General features: G+C 39.2%; 1 protein-coding gene across 2 annotated transcripts in view; it reads left to right on the top strand.

Moving 5' to 3' along the window:
- Positions 1-17,013, top strand: part of LAMB1 (laminin subunit beta 1) — a 38,820-nt gene extending 21,807 nt beyond the window's left edge. For both annotated transcript variants that reach the window (XM_072147132.1, XM_072147133.1), the window contains 11 exons: positions 60-156; positions 5,108-5,477; positions 5,843-6,018; positions 8,214-8,455; positions 8,653-8,856; positions 9,637-9,781; positions 11,630-11,837; positions 13,036-13,177; positions 13,420-13,596; positions 14,627-14,786; positions 16,322-17,013. In XM_072147132.1, coding sequence (XP_072003233.1) covers positions 60-156; positions 5,108-5,477; positions 5,843-6,018; positions 8,214-8,455; positions 8,653-8,856; positions 9,637-9,781; positions 11,630-11,837; positions 13,036-13,177; positions 13,420-13,596; positions 14,627-14,786; positions 16,322-16,458 — 2,058 coding nt within the window. In that variant the 3' untranslated portion in view covers positions 16,459-17,013. The remainder of the gene's footprint in view (positions 1-59; positions 157-5,107; positions 5,478-5,842; positions 6,019-8,213; positions 8,456-8,652; positions 8,857-9,636; positions 9,782-11,629; positions 11,838-13,035; positions 13,178-13,419; positions 13,597-14,626; positions 14,787-16,321) is intronic.
- Positions 17,014-19,592: the final 2,579 nt, after the last annotated feature.

The following is a 19,592-nucleotide window of genomic DNA, read 5'->3' on the forward strand; positions in this document are numbered from 1 at the left end:
AACATATATCCTGCAAAGGTCTTTTAACATGACACTAATTTAAATGCCTTTATTTACAGTTTACTGGGCAGTGTCACTGTATGCCTGGTTTTGGTGGCAGAAATTGCAGTGAATGCCAGGAACTATTTTGGGGTAATCCAGATGTTGAGTGCCAAGGTAACTAATGTATATTTTTACATCAATCTGAGAAATTTGAGAGTTATATGTTTTTGGATATGTCATATTATACGAGCCAGCCATAGCTGGCTCAAAGTACAACTGTAAAGTATAACAACGTTTGCCTAAGCAAAAATAAGCAATTCTCTAATTAGCTATCTGTAGGTGTTTATCAACTAGCAGAGGATTTACCTTGTCCCTCCCCTCCCTCCTCAGGCTTATCTCCATTTGCCATGCTTACTGGTAACCATGGGAAACTATATAGAACAGCTAGAGATGACAGGAGGCTCGTGTTGCGAGTGGCTGTAGAAAAGGAGTGCAAAAATAGGAATTTGAATGATGTCACAAGCATGTGACTTATCACATTCTTCAGGTCATCCAATTACAAACATGATGCCCTGCATCATTTGAAAGTTCTTAGTGTTCTCGCAAAGGACCTTCAGTAATATCACAAGCATATGATTCATCACATGCTTCAGATCGGCCAATTACAAACTTTCTCTCCTGATTCATATGAATGCCCTTACTTGTGAAGTGCCACCTACTTCAGGAATAGTTTAATATGATATACTAAGAAATGATGATAGATATACCAGTCTGTATCTACAGCTTGGAAGAAGCCAACAGCATGATACAGGTATGGTTGTAATTGTTGTCAAAGGCTCTCTCCAGCTGTGCTTAAACTTTACAGTTACGCTATAACAAACAATAATATATATTATTGTCGAACTTTATTTTTATGTGTACAGACCTGTGTGAGGGCTTATTTTGTGCATAACAAATTTGTACTGAGAAGCTGAAAAAAATTTCGCAAAAATTCATTTTTTTGCGAAATGAGCCGACGTTTGCGTAGCTACCATTTTGAGGTCTGTGCGACATTTTGATGTAAAAAGGTGTAAAAGTCACATTTCGGACATTTGGGCGCCATTTCCTGTCTCGGACGTCACTGCCAGATGTAACCGTTTTTATATTTTGATAGATCGGGCATTTTGGGACGCGGCGATACATAATGTGTCTGTGATTTTTACTGTTTATTATGTTTTATATCAGTTCTAGGGGAAGGGGGTGATTTGAATTTTTAATATTTTATTAATTTTTTTATTTTTTAAACTTTTTTTTTTCACTAATTCTTAGACCATCTAGGGTACATTAAAAAATACTTCTGTATCGCAGTATATGGCATTTGTGCAGCTCATTCATTACAATGAGCCACTGGCTCATTGTAATGAATCTGCAGAAGCCAGATAGCCTTGGGTCAAACGAAGACCCGAGGCTACCATGGCAACTGATCGCCGCCCCGCGATGACGTTCAGGGGTGTGGTGCGCCCACGCGCCGCCGTCTTTTAAATGCCGCCGGCATATTGAGTTTCTATATACAGCTTCTGAAACCAAGCCCCATATAGTGTGATACTGCAGTCATGCAGTCACAAATGTATATAAATATGTCAGTAGCCTCTGAGCAGATGTGATAGGACTTTGATGTAAACAATAGTTAAAGGAGTTTTCCAAGTCATCACTTAAAATAAGTTTGAAAATCTTAACATGTGTTAAGCAGATTCCTAAAAAATTTACTTAATTTTAACCTTTACCTGTGATCCCAGCACATGTTTTAATACATTTGTATTCGACAAATCAGCTTAACTGAGTGTTTCTAACCACTGAGGAGAACACACATAAGATTTACATACTGAATCAGGCTGTTTCTCTAAATATTTTGCCACATTTTTAGCAAAGGTAACAGAGGTACCAAAATGTACATCAATGAATCATATTGTAGTGCTATAACCAATTGTAGAAACTTGTAGAAGTCCATTAGTTTTGTTTCGCTTTTAACTGCAATGAACATTGACCTGTTTAGACTCGACAAACATGAAATCTGAGAACATGAGTGTCTTGGGAATTGAAACGATGACATAAGATCAAAGGCTCTTATCACATTGCAATTAAGTTGGGATGCAAGTGGAGTATTTCATCATTGTCACTAAGGATTAACTAGAAGAACAAAAAGTCACATTTTCTTTATGCAAAGCTGCATTATTGAGCTGAAAAAGCTCATTAGCTTTTAAGTTTGAGCCCCCTCCCCCATAAGAGGTCTCTCCTAAAATCTCTAACTAAACAAATCATCATTCTTTGTGTGTTTAGGTACACAGTGTTTTAAAACAACCTATGAAAGATGTGCCTTTTTTAACAGGAAGTATATGTCATTCAATTGAACAGTAATTGTAACCCATCCATCTATTTGATCTTACTTGCTTACAAGTCAGAGAATGCTTTCTCATGTTTGGCTGGCGCAAATGTCTAATATTCATCTTGTGTTCATTAATTATAGTGATTTAGTCAGCACTGATAATTGAGTCATTGTGTATTGTTTGGAGTGTACATGTTGCTGAACAAATGATGCTTTGTAGAGAATGGCAATGAAGGCATGCCAAATCTGAACAAAGTCTTAACTGTTCACTTAGAAATGGGGCTATTTAATTGAGATAAGCAATGTGTGGGTGAATACATAATTTCCACAATGTTGCAGCATTTTATTTTACGTCTCTCTATAAGGCTCTGTGCACTGTGGTTGATCTGTGAAACCTGACCAAACCACTGTCCACTTTTCACAAACCGATCAGAGTCATGTGCAGCCGTGTGGCCTTCCTAATTCTTTCTGATATATTTTTCTTTAATCTTCATAAGACTTAAAGGAAACTTCAGATTTTAACAAACAAAACAGTATACCCTACTTTTCTACAATGTCATCTTTTATGTGAAATGCTGCCAGTTTAGGGGCTGCAGGGGAGGGCCACTTTTGATGCCCCTATCCTCAGTCCTATATAACCGAGAAACATGAATTTAGTATTGAAGATAAGAATCTTTTAGATTGTATCAATTTTGTTACTATGTGAGCTAATGAACAAGAGATAAAGACAGTTAAAATAAATCCAGATATTGGATTTTTATCTGTAGCTGATATTTTCAACTATATTCTCATCTCTTTTGTGATACCAAAAGTATATTTCTAGTTAGTATAGAACCAAGGATACGGCCATATGAAGTGACACTTTCCCTGCAGCGTCTAAACTTGACTCATCTCAGGCCAAACATGACTCTTCTCTGTTCATTTGCATATGACTGTAGGAGAAGAAAACTGGCGAGATTTCACATAAAGAGGGAACTCTAGAAAGGATATTCAGTACCTTAACTGAAGGTTACAAGCAATTTACGGGGATAAAAGCTGGAGAGAGGTTCCATATGAGCTACAAAAAACATTCATTAAAAATTACATATGTTTTAAATTAAAATAAGTCATAATGTAGAAAAAATAAACTTGGTGTTAATATGTTATTAATATGCTGCAGTTTTCAATGGTTGGTAGAGAGGATTTAAACTCTATATTTTCTCTGTTTATTAAAATTAATTAAATACTTAACTAAAATAAATTCAATATATTCTGCTGTTCGCTAAAATGCTTTTTCTAAAATGTCAGATTATCAGTTAAATAGCTGAAGAAAAAGTTAAGCTCTTCTTAAGATCAAAAGATCACTTGTAGATTGCTGTAGAATAGTAGTCTGGCATTCCTTTCACTTAGTCTTAATGGAACATGTATTTGGTGTCTCGCTCCCAGTTTTGATCTTTATTTAAAAAGAGTTTAAGTGATCTTTACTGGATAGAGCTGTGTACTAAAGGAAACAATCCTCTTGAAAGGCACAGCAAGAGATCCAAATCATTTTGTGCATTCTGCACAGGTCTTTGGCGTTTAGGTGCAGAAAGAAAAGATGCTTACTTTTGAGTCTATGGGTCTGTATTAATTAACTTTATTGTTGATTAGATCTGCATATGATCCAGGATACTTATAGGACAGTCCTTCTTATTAGAAATTCATATTACAAAGGTTTTATGACACAAATATCACAAACAGTAAACATTGAAGGCTCTCTTAACACTTCATTATACATGTATATACATCTACAGTTTCTGCAGGTTGTATCTATGGGTCTACATGCATCCAGTCTGTGCCAAAAGAATGCCCATGGCATATGCTTGGCCAGCATGCATTAACATACCTGTCTTTTACTGCATAGATCAGATTAGCATTCTATGTTTTCCCATATAGGTGAATAGGAAAGATGGAAATATTCAACTCACGTACAATATCCTCAATCAGCACTTGTAGCAGGAATCTGCCCATATTGAAAGGACCCTAAGACCCATACTACTCCTTTATGATTTAGAAAGCATGTTATGAGTTTATTTTATTGGTTTTCAGATAAGTGTAGCTTTGATCAGCTGCTTGTAGGGGGTCATCGTAGCTTTGGAATTAGCACAAGTTTAGTGGACCAGCGCTAATGCAACTTTCTCCCCTTCACTTTAAAGGGGCCCTATCAGTGAAAATTAACCTATTGTAATACAACCAGTACATTATTAAGTAGAAGAACACGGTGCAGTCCTGTGTCATCATCCACGAAATCCCCTCTGAGATGACGTAATTATTATTTGTGTAAAGTCTTAAAGGCTCACTGAATTCAACACCTCACCTTACATCCTTACTACCAGGGCCATCACTAGATCTAAGGCAGCAGAAAGATTGGCTTCAGTTGTTAGCTCTCTGTCTCTGTCTCTCAATACATCTATTTTGCATATCACAGTTGGTATTCTGCATGATGAATTTTTTAGGGTAACTTCCACTGAGAGGTTTCTTTTAAATATGCATGATGTCAATTATATTTTAGAATCTTAATTCATGCATTATATTTTTATTCATTATTATATTTTGAAAGCTTTTTTTCAAATTTTTTTGAATGAAGGATGAATTACTTATTTTATCAAATCATCCTTGGTCGGTTGATGTCTTTTTGTCAGAACAAAATGGTGAACTTTCTTCCTAGCTGTACAATATTACATTAATGCTGTATGATTTAAATTGGATGTTCAGTGAATCTTAACCTTATTTGTGTCTTTGCAGCTTGCGACTGTGACTCAAGAGGTATACAGACCCCTCAGTGTGACCGCTCCACTGGACACTGCATTTGTAATGAAGGAATCGAAGGAGTACGGTGTGATAAATGTGCACGTGGTTACTCAGGCATTTTTCCAAATTGTGTTCCTTGTCATAAGTGCTTTGCCCTCTGGGATGTAATCATCAAAGAGTTGTCCAACCGGACAAACAAGCTTTTAGACCGTGCCAATGCCATGAAAGTCACGGGAGTTATTGGACCATACCAGAAGACCATTAACAAAGTTCAGGAAAAATTGGAGGAAATTAAAACCATCATCTCCCAGAATCCTGCTGCACAGCCACTTAATAACATTGAGAAACTTTTTGAAGAAGCAGAGTAAGTATATGATGTATTTGGCGAATCATGTGTGAGCAATTGTCCGGCTCCCAACAGTATGACAAAAACACTAGTTTTCACAAGAACAATTATTAAAAGCTACATTATAAAATAAATAGCTAGTTCATTGCAGTCCCAAAAGCAGTGAAGAGACCAGCAAATACCAATATTGTTCAAACTCCTTCTCCCTGTTGAATTAGAGAGGGAACAGTGTCCTCTGGACCCGAGATTGGTGAGCAGTGGACTTTTCAATGAATAGACATTGTCACACAACCCCTTATTTGTTGCTGAACTAGATGACCAGAGTACTTAAACTTATGTTTTCTAATACTGACTATAAGCTATATTTTCTGTCCTATTACTAGGAAACTGAAATCAGATGTTTTGGATAAAGTTACAGAAGTAGAACAGAAGCTTGCAGAGATCAACCTAAATGGTTCAGACACAGTAACAGCTTTGCAGGCAGATGCTGATGCTGTCAGTAAAGCATTAAAAGAGCTTGGAGAGCAGTTGGAGTACATGAAGATATCTAATGTTCGGGGTAGGTTTCTTGAATTATATTTGAATTATGTGATAAAATGTCAACATACCGTACCTTAATGTTGCCCCTTGAACTTTTCTACCTTTTGCCACATTTCAGGCTTCAAACAAGATATAAAATTGTAATTTTTTTGGTGAAGAATTAACAACAAGTGGAACACAATTGTGAAGTGGAACGAAATTTATTAGATATGTTAAACTTTTGTAAAAAGTGGAATGTGCAATATTATTTGGCCCCTTTACTTTCAGTGAAGCAAACTCACTCCAAAAGTTCAGTGAGGATCTCTGAATGATCCAATGTTCACCTAAATGACTGATGATGATAAATATAATCCACCTGTGTGTAATCAAGTTTCCATATAAATGCACCTGCTCTGTGATAGTCTCAGGGTTCTGCATCATGAAGACTAAGGCCGGCGCCACACAGGGCGCTTTGTCTGCGCTTGCAAACGCAGACAAAGTCGCGCCCACCGGGGCGGGCCTCGGCCCGATCGCATCGGCGTTTCTATGGAAACGCCTGCGATCGGGAACGAGCCGCCGGTGTTTTGCGTTAAATTAACGCGAACGAGCCGCCGGTGTTTTGCGTTAAATTAGCGCGAAACACCGGCAGCTCGTTCCCGATCGCAGGCGTTTCCATAGAAACGCCGATGCGATCGGGCCGAGGCCCGCCCCGGTGGGCGCGACTTTGTCTGCATTTGCGTTTGCAAGCGCAGACAAAGCGCCCTGTGTCGCGCCGGCCTAAGGATCACACCAGACAGGTCCGTTATGTGTGTGTTGGTCAGTTGTGGAGAAGTTTAAAGCCGGATTTGGATACAAAAAGATTTCACAAACTTTAAACATCCCAAGGAGCACTGTGCAAGTGATCATAAAATGGAAGGAGTATCAGACCACTGTAAATCTACCAGGACCTGGCCGTCCCTCTAAACTTTCATCTCAAACAAGGAGAAGACCGATCAGAGATGCAGCCAAGAGGCCCATGGTCCCTCTGGATGATCTACAGCTGAGGTGGGAGAGTCTGTCCATAGGACAACAGTCATACACCGCACAAATATGGCCTTTATGGAAGAGTGGCAAAAAGAAAGCCATTTCTAAAAGATTTCCATAAATAGTCTTGTTTAAAGTTTGCCACAAGCCATCTGGGAGACACACCAAACATGTGGAAGATGGTCAGAGGAAACCAAAATCCAATTTTTGACTGCTAGGCCAAACAATATGTTTGGCAAAAAAGCAACACAGCGCATCACCCTGAACACACCATCGCCACTGTCACACATCTTAGTGGCAGCATCATGGTTTGGGATTTTCTTCAGCAGGGACAGGGAAGATGGTTAAATTGTTGAGAAGATGGATGGAGCCACATACAAGACGATTTTGGAAAAATACGGTTGGCGTTTTCAAAAGACCTGAGACTGGGATGAAGATTTATTGTCTTTATCAAGACAATGATCCCAAACGTAAAGCAAATTAACATATCCAAGTGTTACAATGGCTAAGTCACAATCCAGACTTGTATCCAATTGAGAATCTGTAGAAAGAACGGAAAACTGCTGTTCACAAATGCTCCACATCCAACCTCACTGAACTCAAGCAGTTTTCCAATGTAAAACTGATAAGAGACCTGATACCCCAAGTGACTTGCAGCTGCAATTGCAGCAAAAGGTGGCGCTACAAAGTATTTACTTAAGGGGCTGAATAATATTGCACACCCCACTTTTTTTTTACAAAAGTTTAAAATATCCAATAAAGTTCATTCCACTTCACAATTGTTTCCCACTTGTTGTTGATTTTTCACCAAAAATTACAATTTTATATCTTTTTGTTTGAAGGTGGGGGCAAATACTTTCACAAGGCACTGCAAATCCTCAAAGTATCATCTTCCTAACTAGATTGTTCTTGACATTTTTGTGAATCGTTGATGAGCTCTAATGTGCATAGAGATCTCCATCCGTTGTTGAGTCTTCATATGTATGTTCCTTTTTAAGGCTGGCAACTTGTCATAGAGCACAAGAGAATGGGTATATTGTTAACAAGAACAACAAAAACTGTATAAATCAATAGACACATAAATAACCACTTACACTGAATGATTTCCAGAAAACTATATGCAGATTTGCTAAGATCCTCTTGCTGTATTTGATGTGTGATGTGTGATTTGGGAATGCAGTGCTCGCTCATATGTCCTTCTATCTTTTTCAGGAGCTATGGACAGTATCAATAAATATTTCCAGATGTCTCTGGAGGCAGAAGAAAAGGTCAATGCCTCAGCAGTCAACCACGATAGCATTCTTCAGCAATCAGCCACTACACGGAGGGAAGTAGAAGATCTTATAGATGAAAAGGAAACTGCTTTTAAGCAGATTCAGGATGAGCAGTCAAGGATCTTGGATGAACTTGCTGGTGAGATCCAGAATTTGGACCTTTCATCTGTGTCTGAAAAGGTAGGTTAATTTATCATTTGAACTGGAATCAAAATTGTTTATCAGTTAGTTCAGTATTTTCCTAATTACATATTTACTTTAATTTTAACCTACCACTTGATGACAGGTTTCCTATATCATTTGATATTTTATTTATAGACATATTTTTGGTAGTATATAATAGACATAAAGTTTTTATTGATCTTTTATTGGTCTAGACTTGTGGAACCCCAGTCGGTGGTTCATGTGAAAATTCACAATGTGGAGGTCTTGGCTGCACAACAGAAGATGGCAAAAGGAAATGTGGTGGTGAAGGCTGCGATGGGCTGGTGACTGTGGCTCACAATGCATGGAAAACAGCTATGAATTTTGACAGGGAGATTCTTAGTGCCATGGCAGAAGTGGAGGAACTCTCTAAACTGGTAAGTGAAATGGCTATGATTATAAATCAAATTAAATGTCCAACGATGTATTCCCTGGGTTAAAGGGGTTATCCGGCTGTTAAAAATTACTGAGGGCCGGGCTGGGGTGGGCTAGTGTGGGCTAGTTAAACATAATAAACATGTACTTACCTCCTCCGGTACTGCCGATGCCCCATGCCGCGGTCCCTTCGATCCGTGCCTGTTTGTTTACAGGGGTATAGAAGCCGGTCCGCGCTGTGGCCGGTTTACAGGGAGCTTCCGGTCCGCGCTGTGGCCGGCTCCTCCCATCCGTCCCTTTCTCTTAGCATTGTAAGCGCTGAGAGATGGTGTCGGATGGGAGCTTCCAGCCCTGTGCGCCCCTGTATACAAACCGGCGCACAGAGGAGACGGGCCGCGGCGAGGTAAGTACATGTTTATTATGTTTAACTAGCCCACCCCAGCCTGGCCCTCAGTATTTTTTAACACCCAGATAACCCCTTTAAAAACAAAAACTAATATGTGCAAACATCAGGTGTGTCCAGTTGGTTTTTAATTGACCAGTAACTACAATCAAATGTCACTTTAATAGTGGATAACAAATGACAGATTAAACTAAGCCATTTAAAGGAGTTGTACAATTAGACTAGGATGTCTTAAACCTATGCTATCCAGGATTAGAACATTTTATTATCTGGCGAAACTGAAAACAGTTCTGTTCGTCTCTCACATTTTCTAAAAGGTAATATGATCCTTTTAAACAGACTATACTGAAAAGAAATTCATATTTTTATTTCTTTAAAGGTTGCAGAGTCAAAGCTAAAGGCAGAAGAAGCAAAACAAAGTGCCCAAAATGTTCTCATTAAAGCGAATGCTACAAAGGATAAAGTGGATAAAAGCAATGAAGATCTAAGAAATCTCATTAAACAAATAAGAGACTTCTTAATGCGTATGTATAGTTTTTCCTACTTGCAGAATTGCAGCTATAAAGATCCTTCCAGAATCTTGTATTCAGCCTTGAATTCATATGTAATGTATCCTTATATAGCAGCGATGGTGAACCTTTTAGGAACCGTGCACCTAAACTACAATGAAAACCACAAATTTATTGCATGTGCCAACAAAGCAATTACAGAAATAACTTATTACTCCCTGCTCTGTCACAGCTTCCAACTGTATTGATGGTCAGTGGACACCAATATCATAGAAAGGAGTATAAATTCGGATTATCATTGTAGCTTCTCTCTGGGGTCCCAGAGAAACAGGTAGAGCAGTGGCTGGAATTATAATCCAGCTCTATCCATACCTCCTGACTTTCCCTGCAGTTACAGGCAGCCAAGAATGAATTTCTTTAAAATAGGACTGAAAACTGCACATCCTGGGCTGCCTGGAACTGAAAAATGAGGTCCTGTTTGGTGAACTGCCTGGTGCCCACAAAGACGGCTCTGAGTGTCATGTCTGCCACTCATCCCATAAGTTCACCACCACGGTTATAGGGCTGATATTCTTTATACATAGAAATTATGAAAACCACATGTGTGGCTATCTCTCTGTTCACTGTTTTTGTGCCTTCAGGTGAAAGGGAATTCATGTGACCCTTGTTCTGGAAATAAATGGGGGTCTCAGAGATAATTGTCACATGAATTGGACAAATATGGCATATCCTATTGATATGATATAAACAACGTATTCATTCTCACTTACCGTATATACTTGAGTATAAGCCAAGTTTTTCAGGACACGAAATGTGCTGAAAAACTCAAACTTGGCTTATACTCAAGTCAATAAAAAAAACTGTGTACTCACCTTTCCGACATCCCTGCAGGTTCTCTCAGCTCCGGCTCTGTCTTTCGCTCCACACGCAGTCCCGTCGCACACACAATAATGTCAGCCTCTTGGCGACATCATAGTGTGTGCACCAACATCAGCACACACTATGATGTCAGCAAGCGGCTTATGTCATGGTGTATGCAATGGGACTGTGCGGGGAGCCAAGGACGGAGCCGGAGTTGAAGACAAAAGAGCTCAAGGGGACAGGCACTGGCTTTATACTAGGGGGAAGGGGCTGGCTATATACTGGGGTGCATGTGACCATTGCATTTGCCACCCTCAGTTTATACACGAGTCAAAAGGTTTTCCCAGCTTTTTGTGTTAAAATTAGGGGTCTCGGTATATACGGCAGGGCTAGTTCCAGACTTTAGTAGGCCCCTGGGTGATAGAGCCTCAGTGGGCCCTTTCGTGGGTTGCCCTCCAGTAGCCACACTGCCATCTCCCTCTGTAGACATACTGTATCCCCCCCTACTCCTGTAGACACACTGTATCCCCCCTCCCACTACACTGCCCCTCCCCCCCACACTGTCCCCCCTCTGGGAAAGAAAAATACATTCCTTTCCTCGTTCCCCCGAAGGCGGCACACGTGATCCGATGGCATAATCATGTGCACTGGCTTCAGAGCAATCGCATACAGTGCAGAGCGCCACCTTCGGGCAACGAGGAAATGTGAGTTTTGGATTCTGCCTCCATGCTGCGTTCCCAACGAGCGCAGCATAGAGGCAGAAAACTACACCAGCTGGATGGTGATCGTTTGTACCAGTGTCGGGTGCTGGTGCCGGGCATGATATACGGTATGTATTATTAGAAATGTAAGGCTCAAACCCCTATAAATATCTATTTATAAATGTAAAGTGTTAAAAATGAGTTTATTCTATTTCTGAAAATTGCTTCCACTAAATAGTGTGGATCACTTTTATATAGAATATAATGGATAATCTTCTTTCGGTTCTTTATTTTTATACAGAGGACGGAGCTGATCTGGATAGTATAGAAGCTGTTGCCAGTGAAGTTCTGAAAATGGAGATGCCAACCACTCCTGAACAGTTGCAGGCATTAACTGACGATATACGAGAACGTGTTGAAAGTCTTTCTGGAGTGGAAACAATCCTTCAACAAAGTGCTGGAGATATAGCCAGAGCAGAGTCACTCTTAGAAGAAGCCAAACAGTCCAGGTAATTACTGAAACTACACTATTTTCCAACTTTTTTCTTTATTACTCCGCACCTTTGAAGTCACTTTAATACATTAATGAACTAAAGATAGATTTTCATTAAAACTTACAGTAACTTCAGGAAATCATTCAATCTGATAAACATTGATATTTGAAATCTCCTGTTGATCCTAATTATCACCAAACTAAAAAGGCATCTTCAAAAACTTAAAAAAAAAAAAACTTGTTGGATTATCTAACAAACAAATTTGAGTACCTGCCTGTGACATGTGCTTTGATCTGTCATGTGACATGGATGTGACTACAAGGGCATAATTTATTCTATCCCTTCAGTCTTGGGCTTACCTTTTGCTCAGGTTGTAAGCGGAGCTTAAATTACACACCATGGATACACACTGCCACCACCTATTGATGCAGAGTGTACGTGGACCAACATAAAAGTTAATAATCTAATACTGAAAGGGTTTTGAGCTTTTAAAACTAAAAAATATTAACAAAAAAATAAGATGACATAAAAAAAGTAAACAAGAGAAACATACAAACTGCAATCTTTCTGTTTTCTTGGGGGTAGGAAGAAATAAGGAAACACAATTGTACTTCACTACCTGCTCAAATTGTAAACCATTCCCTTGAGTGAAAGTAGACCTCACAACCAAATAATTTATGAAGGTGAAGAGTCTGGCACATTACAATGTTCTGTGTCTTCCTGGTAGGAATATTGCATTTCAGTGCTGCAGATTTTCTTAGACTGATGTTAGATTGGTTTCCTGGAAATCTTTAGAGGTACCTTCCATAAATGGTTTTCCTTATGATGGACCATTAGTAACTGGTCGACCCGTTGCTACACTTTGGTGAGATAAGACAACAGAGAGCTCTCTTAATGGTATATAAGCCCTCCAAATGCATTGTAGGCACATCTCCTATACCCATCCTATGAGTTGGTTATTAGTAGAAAGAAGTCCATAAATGTTGTACTCTGATGCAAAATACAAGAGGAAGAAATGATCCCTACAGTTTTACTTATAGATAATTTCGATTGTAAATCATAACATGATCATTTTGCGGGTTCAAAAGAAACCAGTACAATACAGAAAAATTGCCTGACTTTTCTTGAAAAAGGATTTTCTAGAGGTAAAACTATACATTTCAGCTTTTTAGCATATGACATGATTCACCTAACTTTATTGTGTCTGTAACAGCAAATCTGCAGCAGATATTAAGGCTACAGCAGACATGGTGAAAGAAGCCCTAGAGGAAGCAGGCAAAGCCCAAAGTGCAGCTGAAAAAGCCATTAAACAGGCTGATGACGACATAAAAGGAACAAATAACTTACTCACTTCCGTAAGTAAAAAATAACTAAAATAACTACATTGTATCATTTGTTTTTCATGACTAAGTGGGTTTGGCACCATTAAAGGAAGGTACTGTCTAGGAAATGAATTGTACCATGTAATGAGATCACATAGCTTTTCTTATTGCATGCCTTTCTGATTTTAATGTTTATATATATATATATATATATATTTTTTTTTTTTTTAAATTCTTTAGGAACTGACCTTAATATATTGGTATTCTGTTTACAGATTGAATCAGAGGCATCAGCATCAGAGGAAACATTAAGTAATGCAACCCAACGTATTGCAAATCTAGAAAAAAGTCTTGGAGACTTATTGAAAAAGTCTGCTGCAAATTCTGCAACTTTGAATTCAATTGAGAAATCTTCAGATGATGCCAAAGCTAATGCTGATGGAGTTAAGAAGGTTTGTTCATCTTGGGATTTATTCCAGAGCTGGAAGAGGATCATATTCACAGCATTACAAAACAATGTCTTAAAAGTGGTTGTCTGGGCTTTAAAAATAATGTATATCACGCCTGGGGGGAGAGGGGTTATAAAAAAAAAAGTAAAAATCTTATAGTTACCTTCTCCTGGATTCCCATTGTCCCGCACTTCTGCCTGTTACTGCTGTGTCCCTGTTTATTTACCGAGACGCTTGCTCCCATATGAACACTGCCATGGTATTGATAAAGCATCGATTTCAATGTGTATCAGTCAAGTGGAAATGTCAGGATGGGAGCATGGGCCTCTGTAAACAAACAGAGGCGGGGCAATGACGGCTGGCACAGGAGAAGGCAAGTTACAGATTTTTATTGTTTTTATAAACCCCACACTGGCCAGATATACATTTTTTAAGAACCCAGTCAGCCTCTTTAACAGCGCCACACTAGTCCATGGGTTGTGTCTGGTATTGCAATTCAGTTGCACAATGAAATTGAGATACAATACCACAACCACAAGAGTTCTTAAAAGTTTACAAAAGTTTTAATAATTTTTTCTCTTTGCAACAAGCAATGAGCAGACCCAAATTATAAGTTCAGTTCCTGATGACCAATCACAGCTATGGCTAGTATCTAGGGGCATAAATATGCCAGAATGACTGTACAGTCATCTATCCGGCAATATGTCCACATCTGAACCCCATAATTGAACATAAAGTTTGGTTCCGCTCATCTCTAGTAAAAACTTGGTTGTTTGTGTTTTCTAACAAGGGGCAGTGTAAGCTCTACAGTCTGGAACATAACTAGTTATAAAAAAAGGCTCAATAATTGCAAATCCACCTTTACTTGTCCGCAAGGATCGGAACTCTTACTTCCCGAGCACAAAGCTTACAGAATGTTGTACCTGATGGAAGGATCTTCAGAGAGTGCAAAATACTAGTTTAACGGATCTGCCTATTAATGCCTAAACACAGTGTACTATATGCCCTCTAATGGTGGTTCCCTATATTGCAGGTTCTAGATGAAGAACTTCGTAATAAATATAAGAAAGTTGAAGATTTAATAGCAAAGAAAGCAGAAGACTCATCAGAAGCTAGAAGGAAAGCAGAGCAACTTCAGAATGAAGCTAAAGCCTTGTTATCAAAAGCAAACAAGAAACTTAACTTACTTAAAGGTAAATTATTACATTGGGTAACTGAAGATTTATTTCTATTAATAGCCAATTTTAACAATTTAGATGACAAACCTGTAAAAACAACCCTACAACAGAGAATAGTGTATAGTCAGCACCCACAGGAAATGAGTAGCTGAGACTATGACAATGTTGTTATTTCACCACTAATCATGCACTATATATTTTACATTGGAGACAAAAAAAAGTCGCAATTGAGACAAATATGTCTCAAGTGAGATGAAAAAGTAGTAGAAGAAACCAGTGTTTCACAGTTGAAACACCTTATATTTGTGGTTACAAATAATTCTTTATGTAACTTAATCTCAGTACAAGTGATGGAGCATGTACAAGCCATGTATCTTGCAGTAAATATTACCCGCATTCCACAAGGTTTGGCATAGAATTGTAAATTCACAGCATGCCTTGAACGTTTTTTAGATATTTCAACAGCATCTAAGTGGGGTTTTAAAATTGTTTACAAGTATAGTGAATATAGTTATTGGAATATAGTATGGATTCCGTAGGAGATTATTGTGGAAACGCCTCCTAAGTCGCACAGGATATATCAATAGGCTTAGGCCTCTTGATGTATCCAGCAGGCTGTACGGCCGCCAGGCAAAACCACACCAGGTCAAACCTGGTGTAGTTTTGCATAAACTCCGGTGAATGAAAGCCCCCTACTCCAGCAAATGCGCCAGCCGCCGCACCCCTCTACACCCACATGGTGTGGAGGTGGCGTAGTTGCTATTGTAATCACAAATTCTTGCACTGCGCAAAAATTTTCGATTATTTCATTGCTTCTTTGCCACAAAACTGGCGTAGAAGCCGTCATAAATTTCTCCCCCATGTGTACATAGCTTTAGAATGTGCAAGTGACAAAATGTCACTGTCCATCCATTGCTAATGGTGGCGGTGTGCTTATATTAACACCTTCAGGACACAGTTTTCCACCTCACCTTCCAAAAGCCTTAACTTTTTTTTTTTTGCTGTTGATATAGGTGTTAAATACAATGTTAAAAAAAAGGCTAGAGAAATCTTCTTGTGTGCCATCTGTTTATTAAATGGACTGCACATGGCTGCACTAAATGCATTCCCGTATTTTAACAGATTATGCAACAGATCTGTTATCAAGTAGAGAACATCATAGCCAAAAAGTTATTCACAGATAACTCACTGACTATAGTGATAGAGTATCCGTGAAAAATGGATGTCAGACTGATGCAAAAACAGATGTTGTCCACAACCAATTTTGGGCACGCTCTTGTGCACCTCTTATGTTACAGCCACTATTTAAAGGAATTCTCCAGTCAAAGCTGATTCATTGAATTATACCTTGTACAGGGCCTTGAAGGAGGAGCATGACTCTAGGTTCTAGCAATACAATAAAAAAAAGAGTCATGATCCTTCATTCATTATTCATTGAATTAGCTTTGACCGGAGTGTTCCCTTAATGCTGCAGCTAGCATTGATAGTTCTATGATGTTTTGGGATAGCAAACATATTAAGATATAATTTAATTTTCTATTTTTTCCTAGATTTAGAAAAGTCTTATGAAGATAACCAAAACATATTGGAAGAAAAAGCCAAAATGCTTGTGGCTTTGGAAGAACAAGTCAGGGAACTCTTACAAGCCATCAGCCAGAAAGCAGCAGTGTACAGCACATGCTTGTAAACCAAATTGTGACAGTAGAAACCATGTGATTGGGACCAATGGTTCTCTAATTTATTGGATGTTTAGTGAACCCAGGAAATGATCTTCTACCTATTTTAATAAATAAAAAAGATTTGAGCAATAACTTTGGAAACCAATGCAGTATTTTTAACATTCCCACATTCTTCATATTACTTAGTATTTTAGTTTTCTAGCCAATAATCTATTTGCACTAGTATAACACTTTTTTGACATGATAATGTAATGCAAATTTACTAACTACTTATATTCCCCAGATATCACTGTGGACAATAGTTTTACACGAGTGTATTTTCCCCACTATGGAGCCTATGGATGGTAACATTATTCCTTCTGTTGTGTGTAATGCGTAACCAGTCCCAATTCAAAATAAATTGTAATGATTTTACACACAGAGCCAAATACTGTATTTGCATGCTGCTTGAAAACTGTACCACATATCTGCACCAGGAGCTCTGTTGCACACAAATTGCTGTGTATACATTTATACACTCCTATATAAAATTTTAAATAAAGCACTAACAATTGCAACAATGATGATTGACTATGTTCACTTCAAATACAAACCCAGACAGGGGGTCTATTAGCAGTTTTGATCATACAAAGATGTAGACAGTGTCAGTTAGTTCCCCCGAAGATCTGTGTAATCATATGTATTATGCATTTATATTCCTGGATCCTAGATCCTCCCCTCTGCTCTAAGTCAGAGTAATATGAGGCTTCTGGTTAGGTAATACAGCAGAAGGGAGGGTCTCTAAAGGAGTTTGAAGTCATAGATCAAAGAGCTTGGCATTGTGTGAGTTTTCTATGGTCAAAACTCTTGGTAGTCTCCCTTTAAAATTTAAGAATATAATGTCTGATAGCACTAAAATGCTCATCTCTAAACCCTCTCCAGGTGAATGTTGTTACCAGGGGCGGACTGGCCATTGTACCCACCGGGAATTTTCCCGGTGGGCCGGTCGGTCCTGGGCCTGTCTGGGGCCAGTCAGGAGCTGGTGCGGGGCCGGTCCGCACTCCCTAAAACTTTTAACAATCTATAGTACCTGCATCGTACGATGCAGGTGCTATTGATTAGTACACAGACGCAGCGCAGCACCGCTGCTCCTGCGTCTGTGTATACACTCAGCTACACAGGTCGCGCAATCGACGTCATTCCGCGACCTGTGTAGCGTGGAGGAGGCTGACACTTACCAGCTGTCGCCTGCCTCCGCGGCTTGGTGTAAGAGGCGCGGAGCATTGACGTCACTATCCCGCGCCTCTACACCAAGCCACCGAAGAACGAGGAAGACGGGAAGAAACTGCGCCAAAGGGGTGAGTATGATGGGTTTTTTTTTTAAATTACAGAACGGGGGAATTATTTATATGTCTGGGGGGTGGGGGGCTGCATTATTCTATATTTGGGAATGGCAGTGGGCATAAATTATATGTCTGGGGCAGGGGGGGGGTATTATTCTATATCTAGGGCTGGCAGGGGGCATTAATTATTTGTCTGGGGTGGGTGGGGGGGAATTATTGTTTATATGGGGCTGGCAGTGGGCATAAATTATATGGGGCATTATTGTATATATGGGGCTGGCAGTGGGCATTAATTATGTCTGGGGCCGGGGGCATTATTCTATATCTAGGGCTGGCAGGGGGCATTAATTATATATCTGGGGCTGGCAGGGGGCATTCATTATATGTCTGGGGCAGGGGGGAATTATTCTATATCTAGGGCTGGCAGGGGGCATTAGTTATATGTCTGGGGCGGGCTGGGGCCATTATTTTTACACCTGGGTCATAGTAGGAACTCTATCAATACTGAGGTGGGTCGGTGGGGGGTTAAAGGGGAGAAAGAAGAGATAAATTATCCTTACCATTACAATATGTTACATTATGGGGCACTATTTGCGTGGTGCTAATATTTCAGTGGGCTCTATTACAGTATTTGGGGCACAGTATTGGTGGTAGCAGAAGAAGGGACAATGGGAAAGTGCAGCACATAAGACGTCTGTGTGGTAAACTCTGCAGGAAGGCCGTGTACCTGGAGGAAGAGACAAGGCGATGGTGGAACTAATGGAGAAGATAAGGAACGAGCACAATCGAGGAAACGTCACCTGATGTCACTGGATGCAATAGGTGAGGATCTCATGTGTTTTCTGTAGTTGTATATGATAAATACAGATTTTTTTCATGTTCGCTTCTGTGTATATATGTAGTATTATAGTAGTTATATTCTTGTACATAGGGGCAGTATTATAGTAGTTATATTCCTGTACATAGGGGGCAGTATTATAGCATTTATATTATTGTACATAGGGGGCAGTATTATAGTAGTTATATTCCTGTACATAGGGGGCAGTATTATAGTAGTTATATTCTTGTACATAGGGGCAGTATTATACTTACTATATTCTTGTACATAGGGGAAGTATTATAGTAGTTATATTCTTGTACATAGGGGGCAGTATTATAGTAGTTATATTCTTGTACATAGGGGGCAGTATTATAGTAGTTATATTCTTGTACATAGGGGGCAGTATTATAGTAGTTATATTCTAGTACATAGGGGGCAGTATTATAGTAGATATATTCTTGTACATAGGGGGCAGTATTATAGTAGTTATATTCTTGTACATAGGGGGCAGTATTATAGTAGTTATATTCATGTACATAGGGGGCAGTATTATAGTAGTTATATTCTTGTACATAGGGGGCAGTATTATAGTAGTTATATTCCGGTACATAGGGGGCAGTATTACAGTACAGGCAGTCCCCGGGTTACATACAAGATAGGGTCTGGAGGTTTGTTCTTAAGTTGAATTTGTATGTAAGTCGAAACTGTATACTTTATAATGGAAGTTCTAGACATTTTTTTTTCTTTTGCCCCAGTGACAATTGGAGTTTCAAAATTTTTGGTGTAATTGGACCAAGAATTATCAATAAAGCTTCATTACAGACACCTTACAGCTGATTATTACAGTCTGGGACTATAGTAAAGCATCCAGAGAGCTTCACCAGAGGTCACAGTGGGCAGAGGGGTCCGTCTGTAACTATGGGTTGTCTGTAAGTCGGGTGTCCTTAAGTAGGGGACCGCCTGTAGTTATATTCTTGTACATAGGGGCAGTATTATACGT

The sequence above is a fragment of the Engystomops pustulosus genome, chromosome 4 (genome assembly GCF_040894005.1).
Source record: "Engystomops pustulosus chromosome 4, aEngPut4.maternal, whole genome shotgun sequence".
NCBI lineage: Eukaryota > Metazoa > Chordata > Amphibia > Anura > Leptodactylidae > Engystomops > Engystomops pustulosus.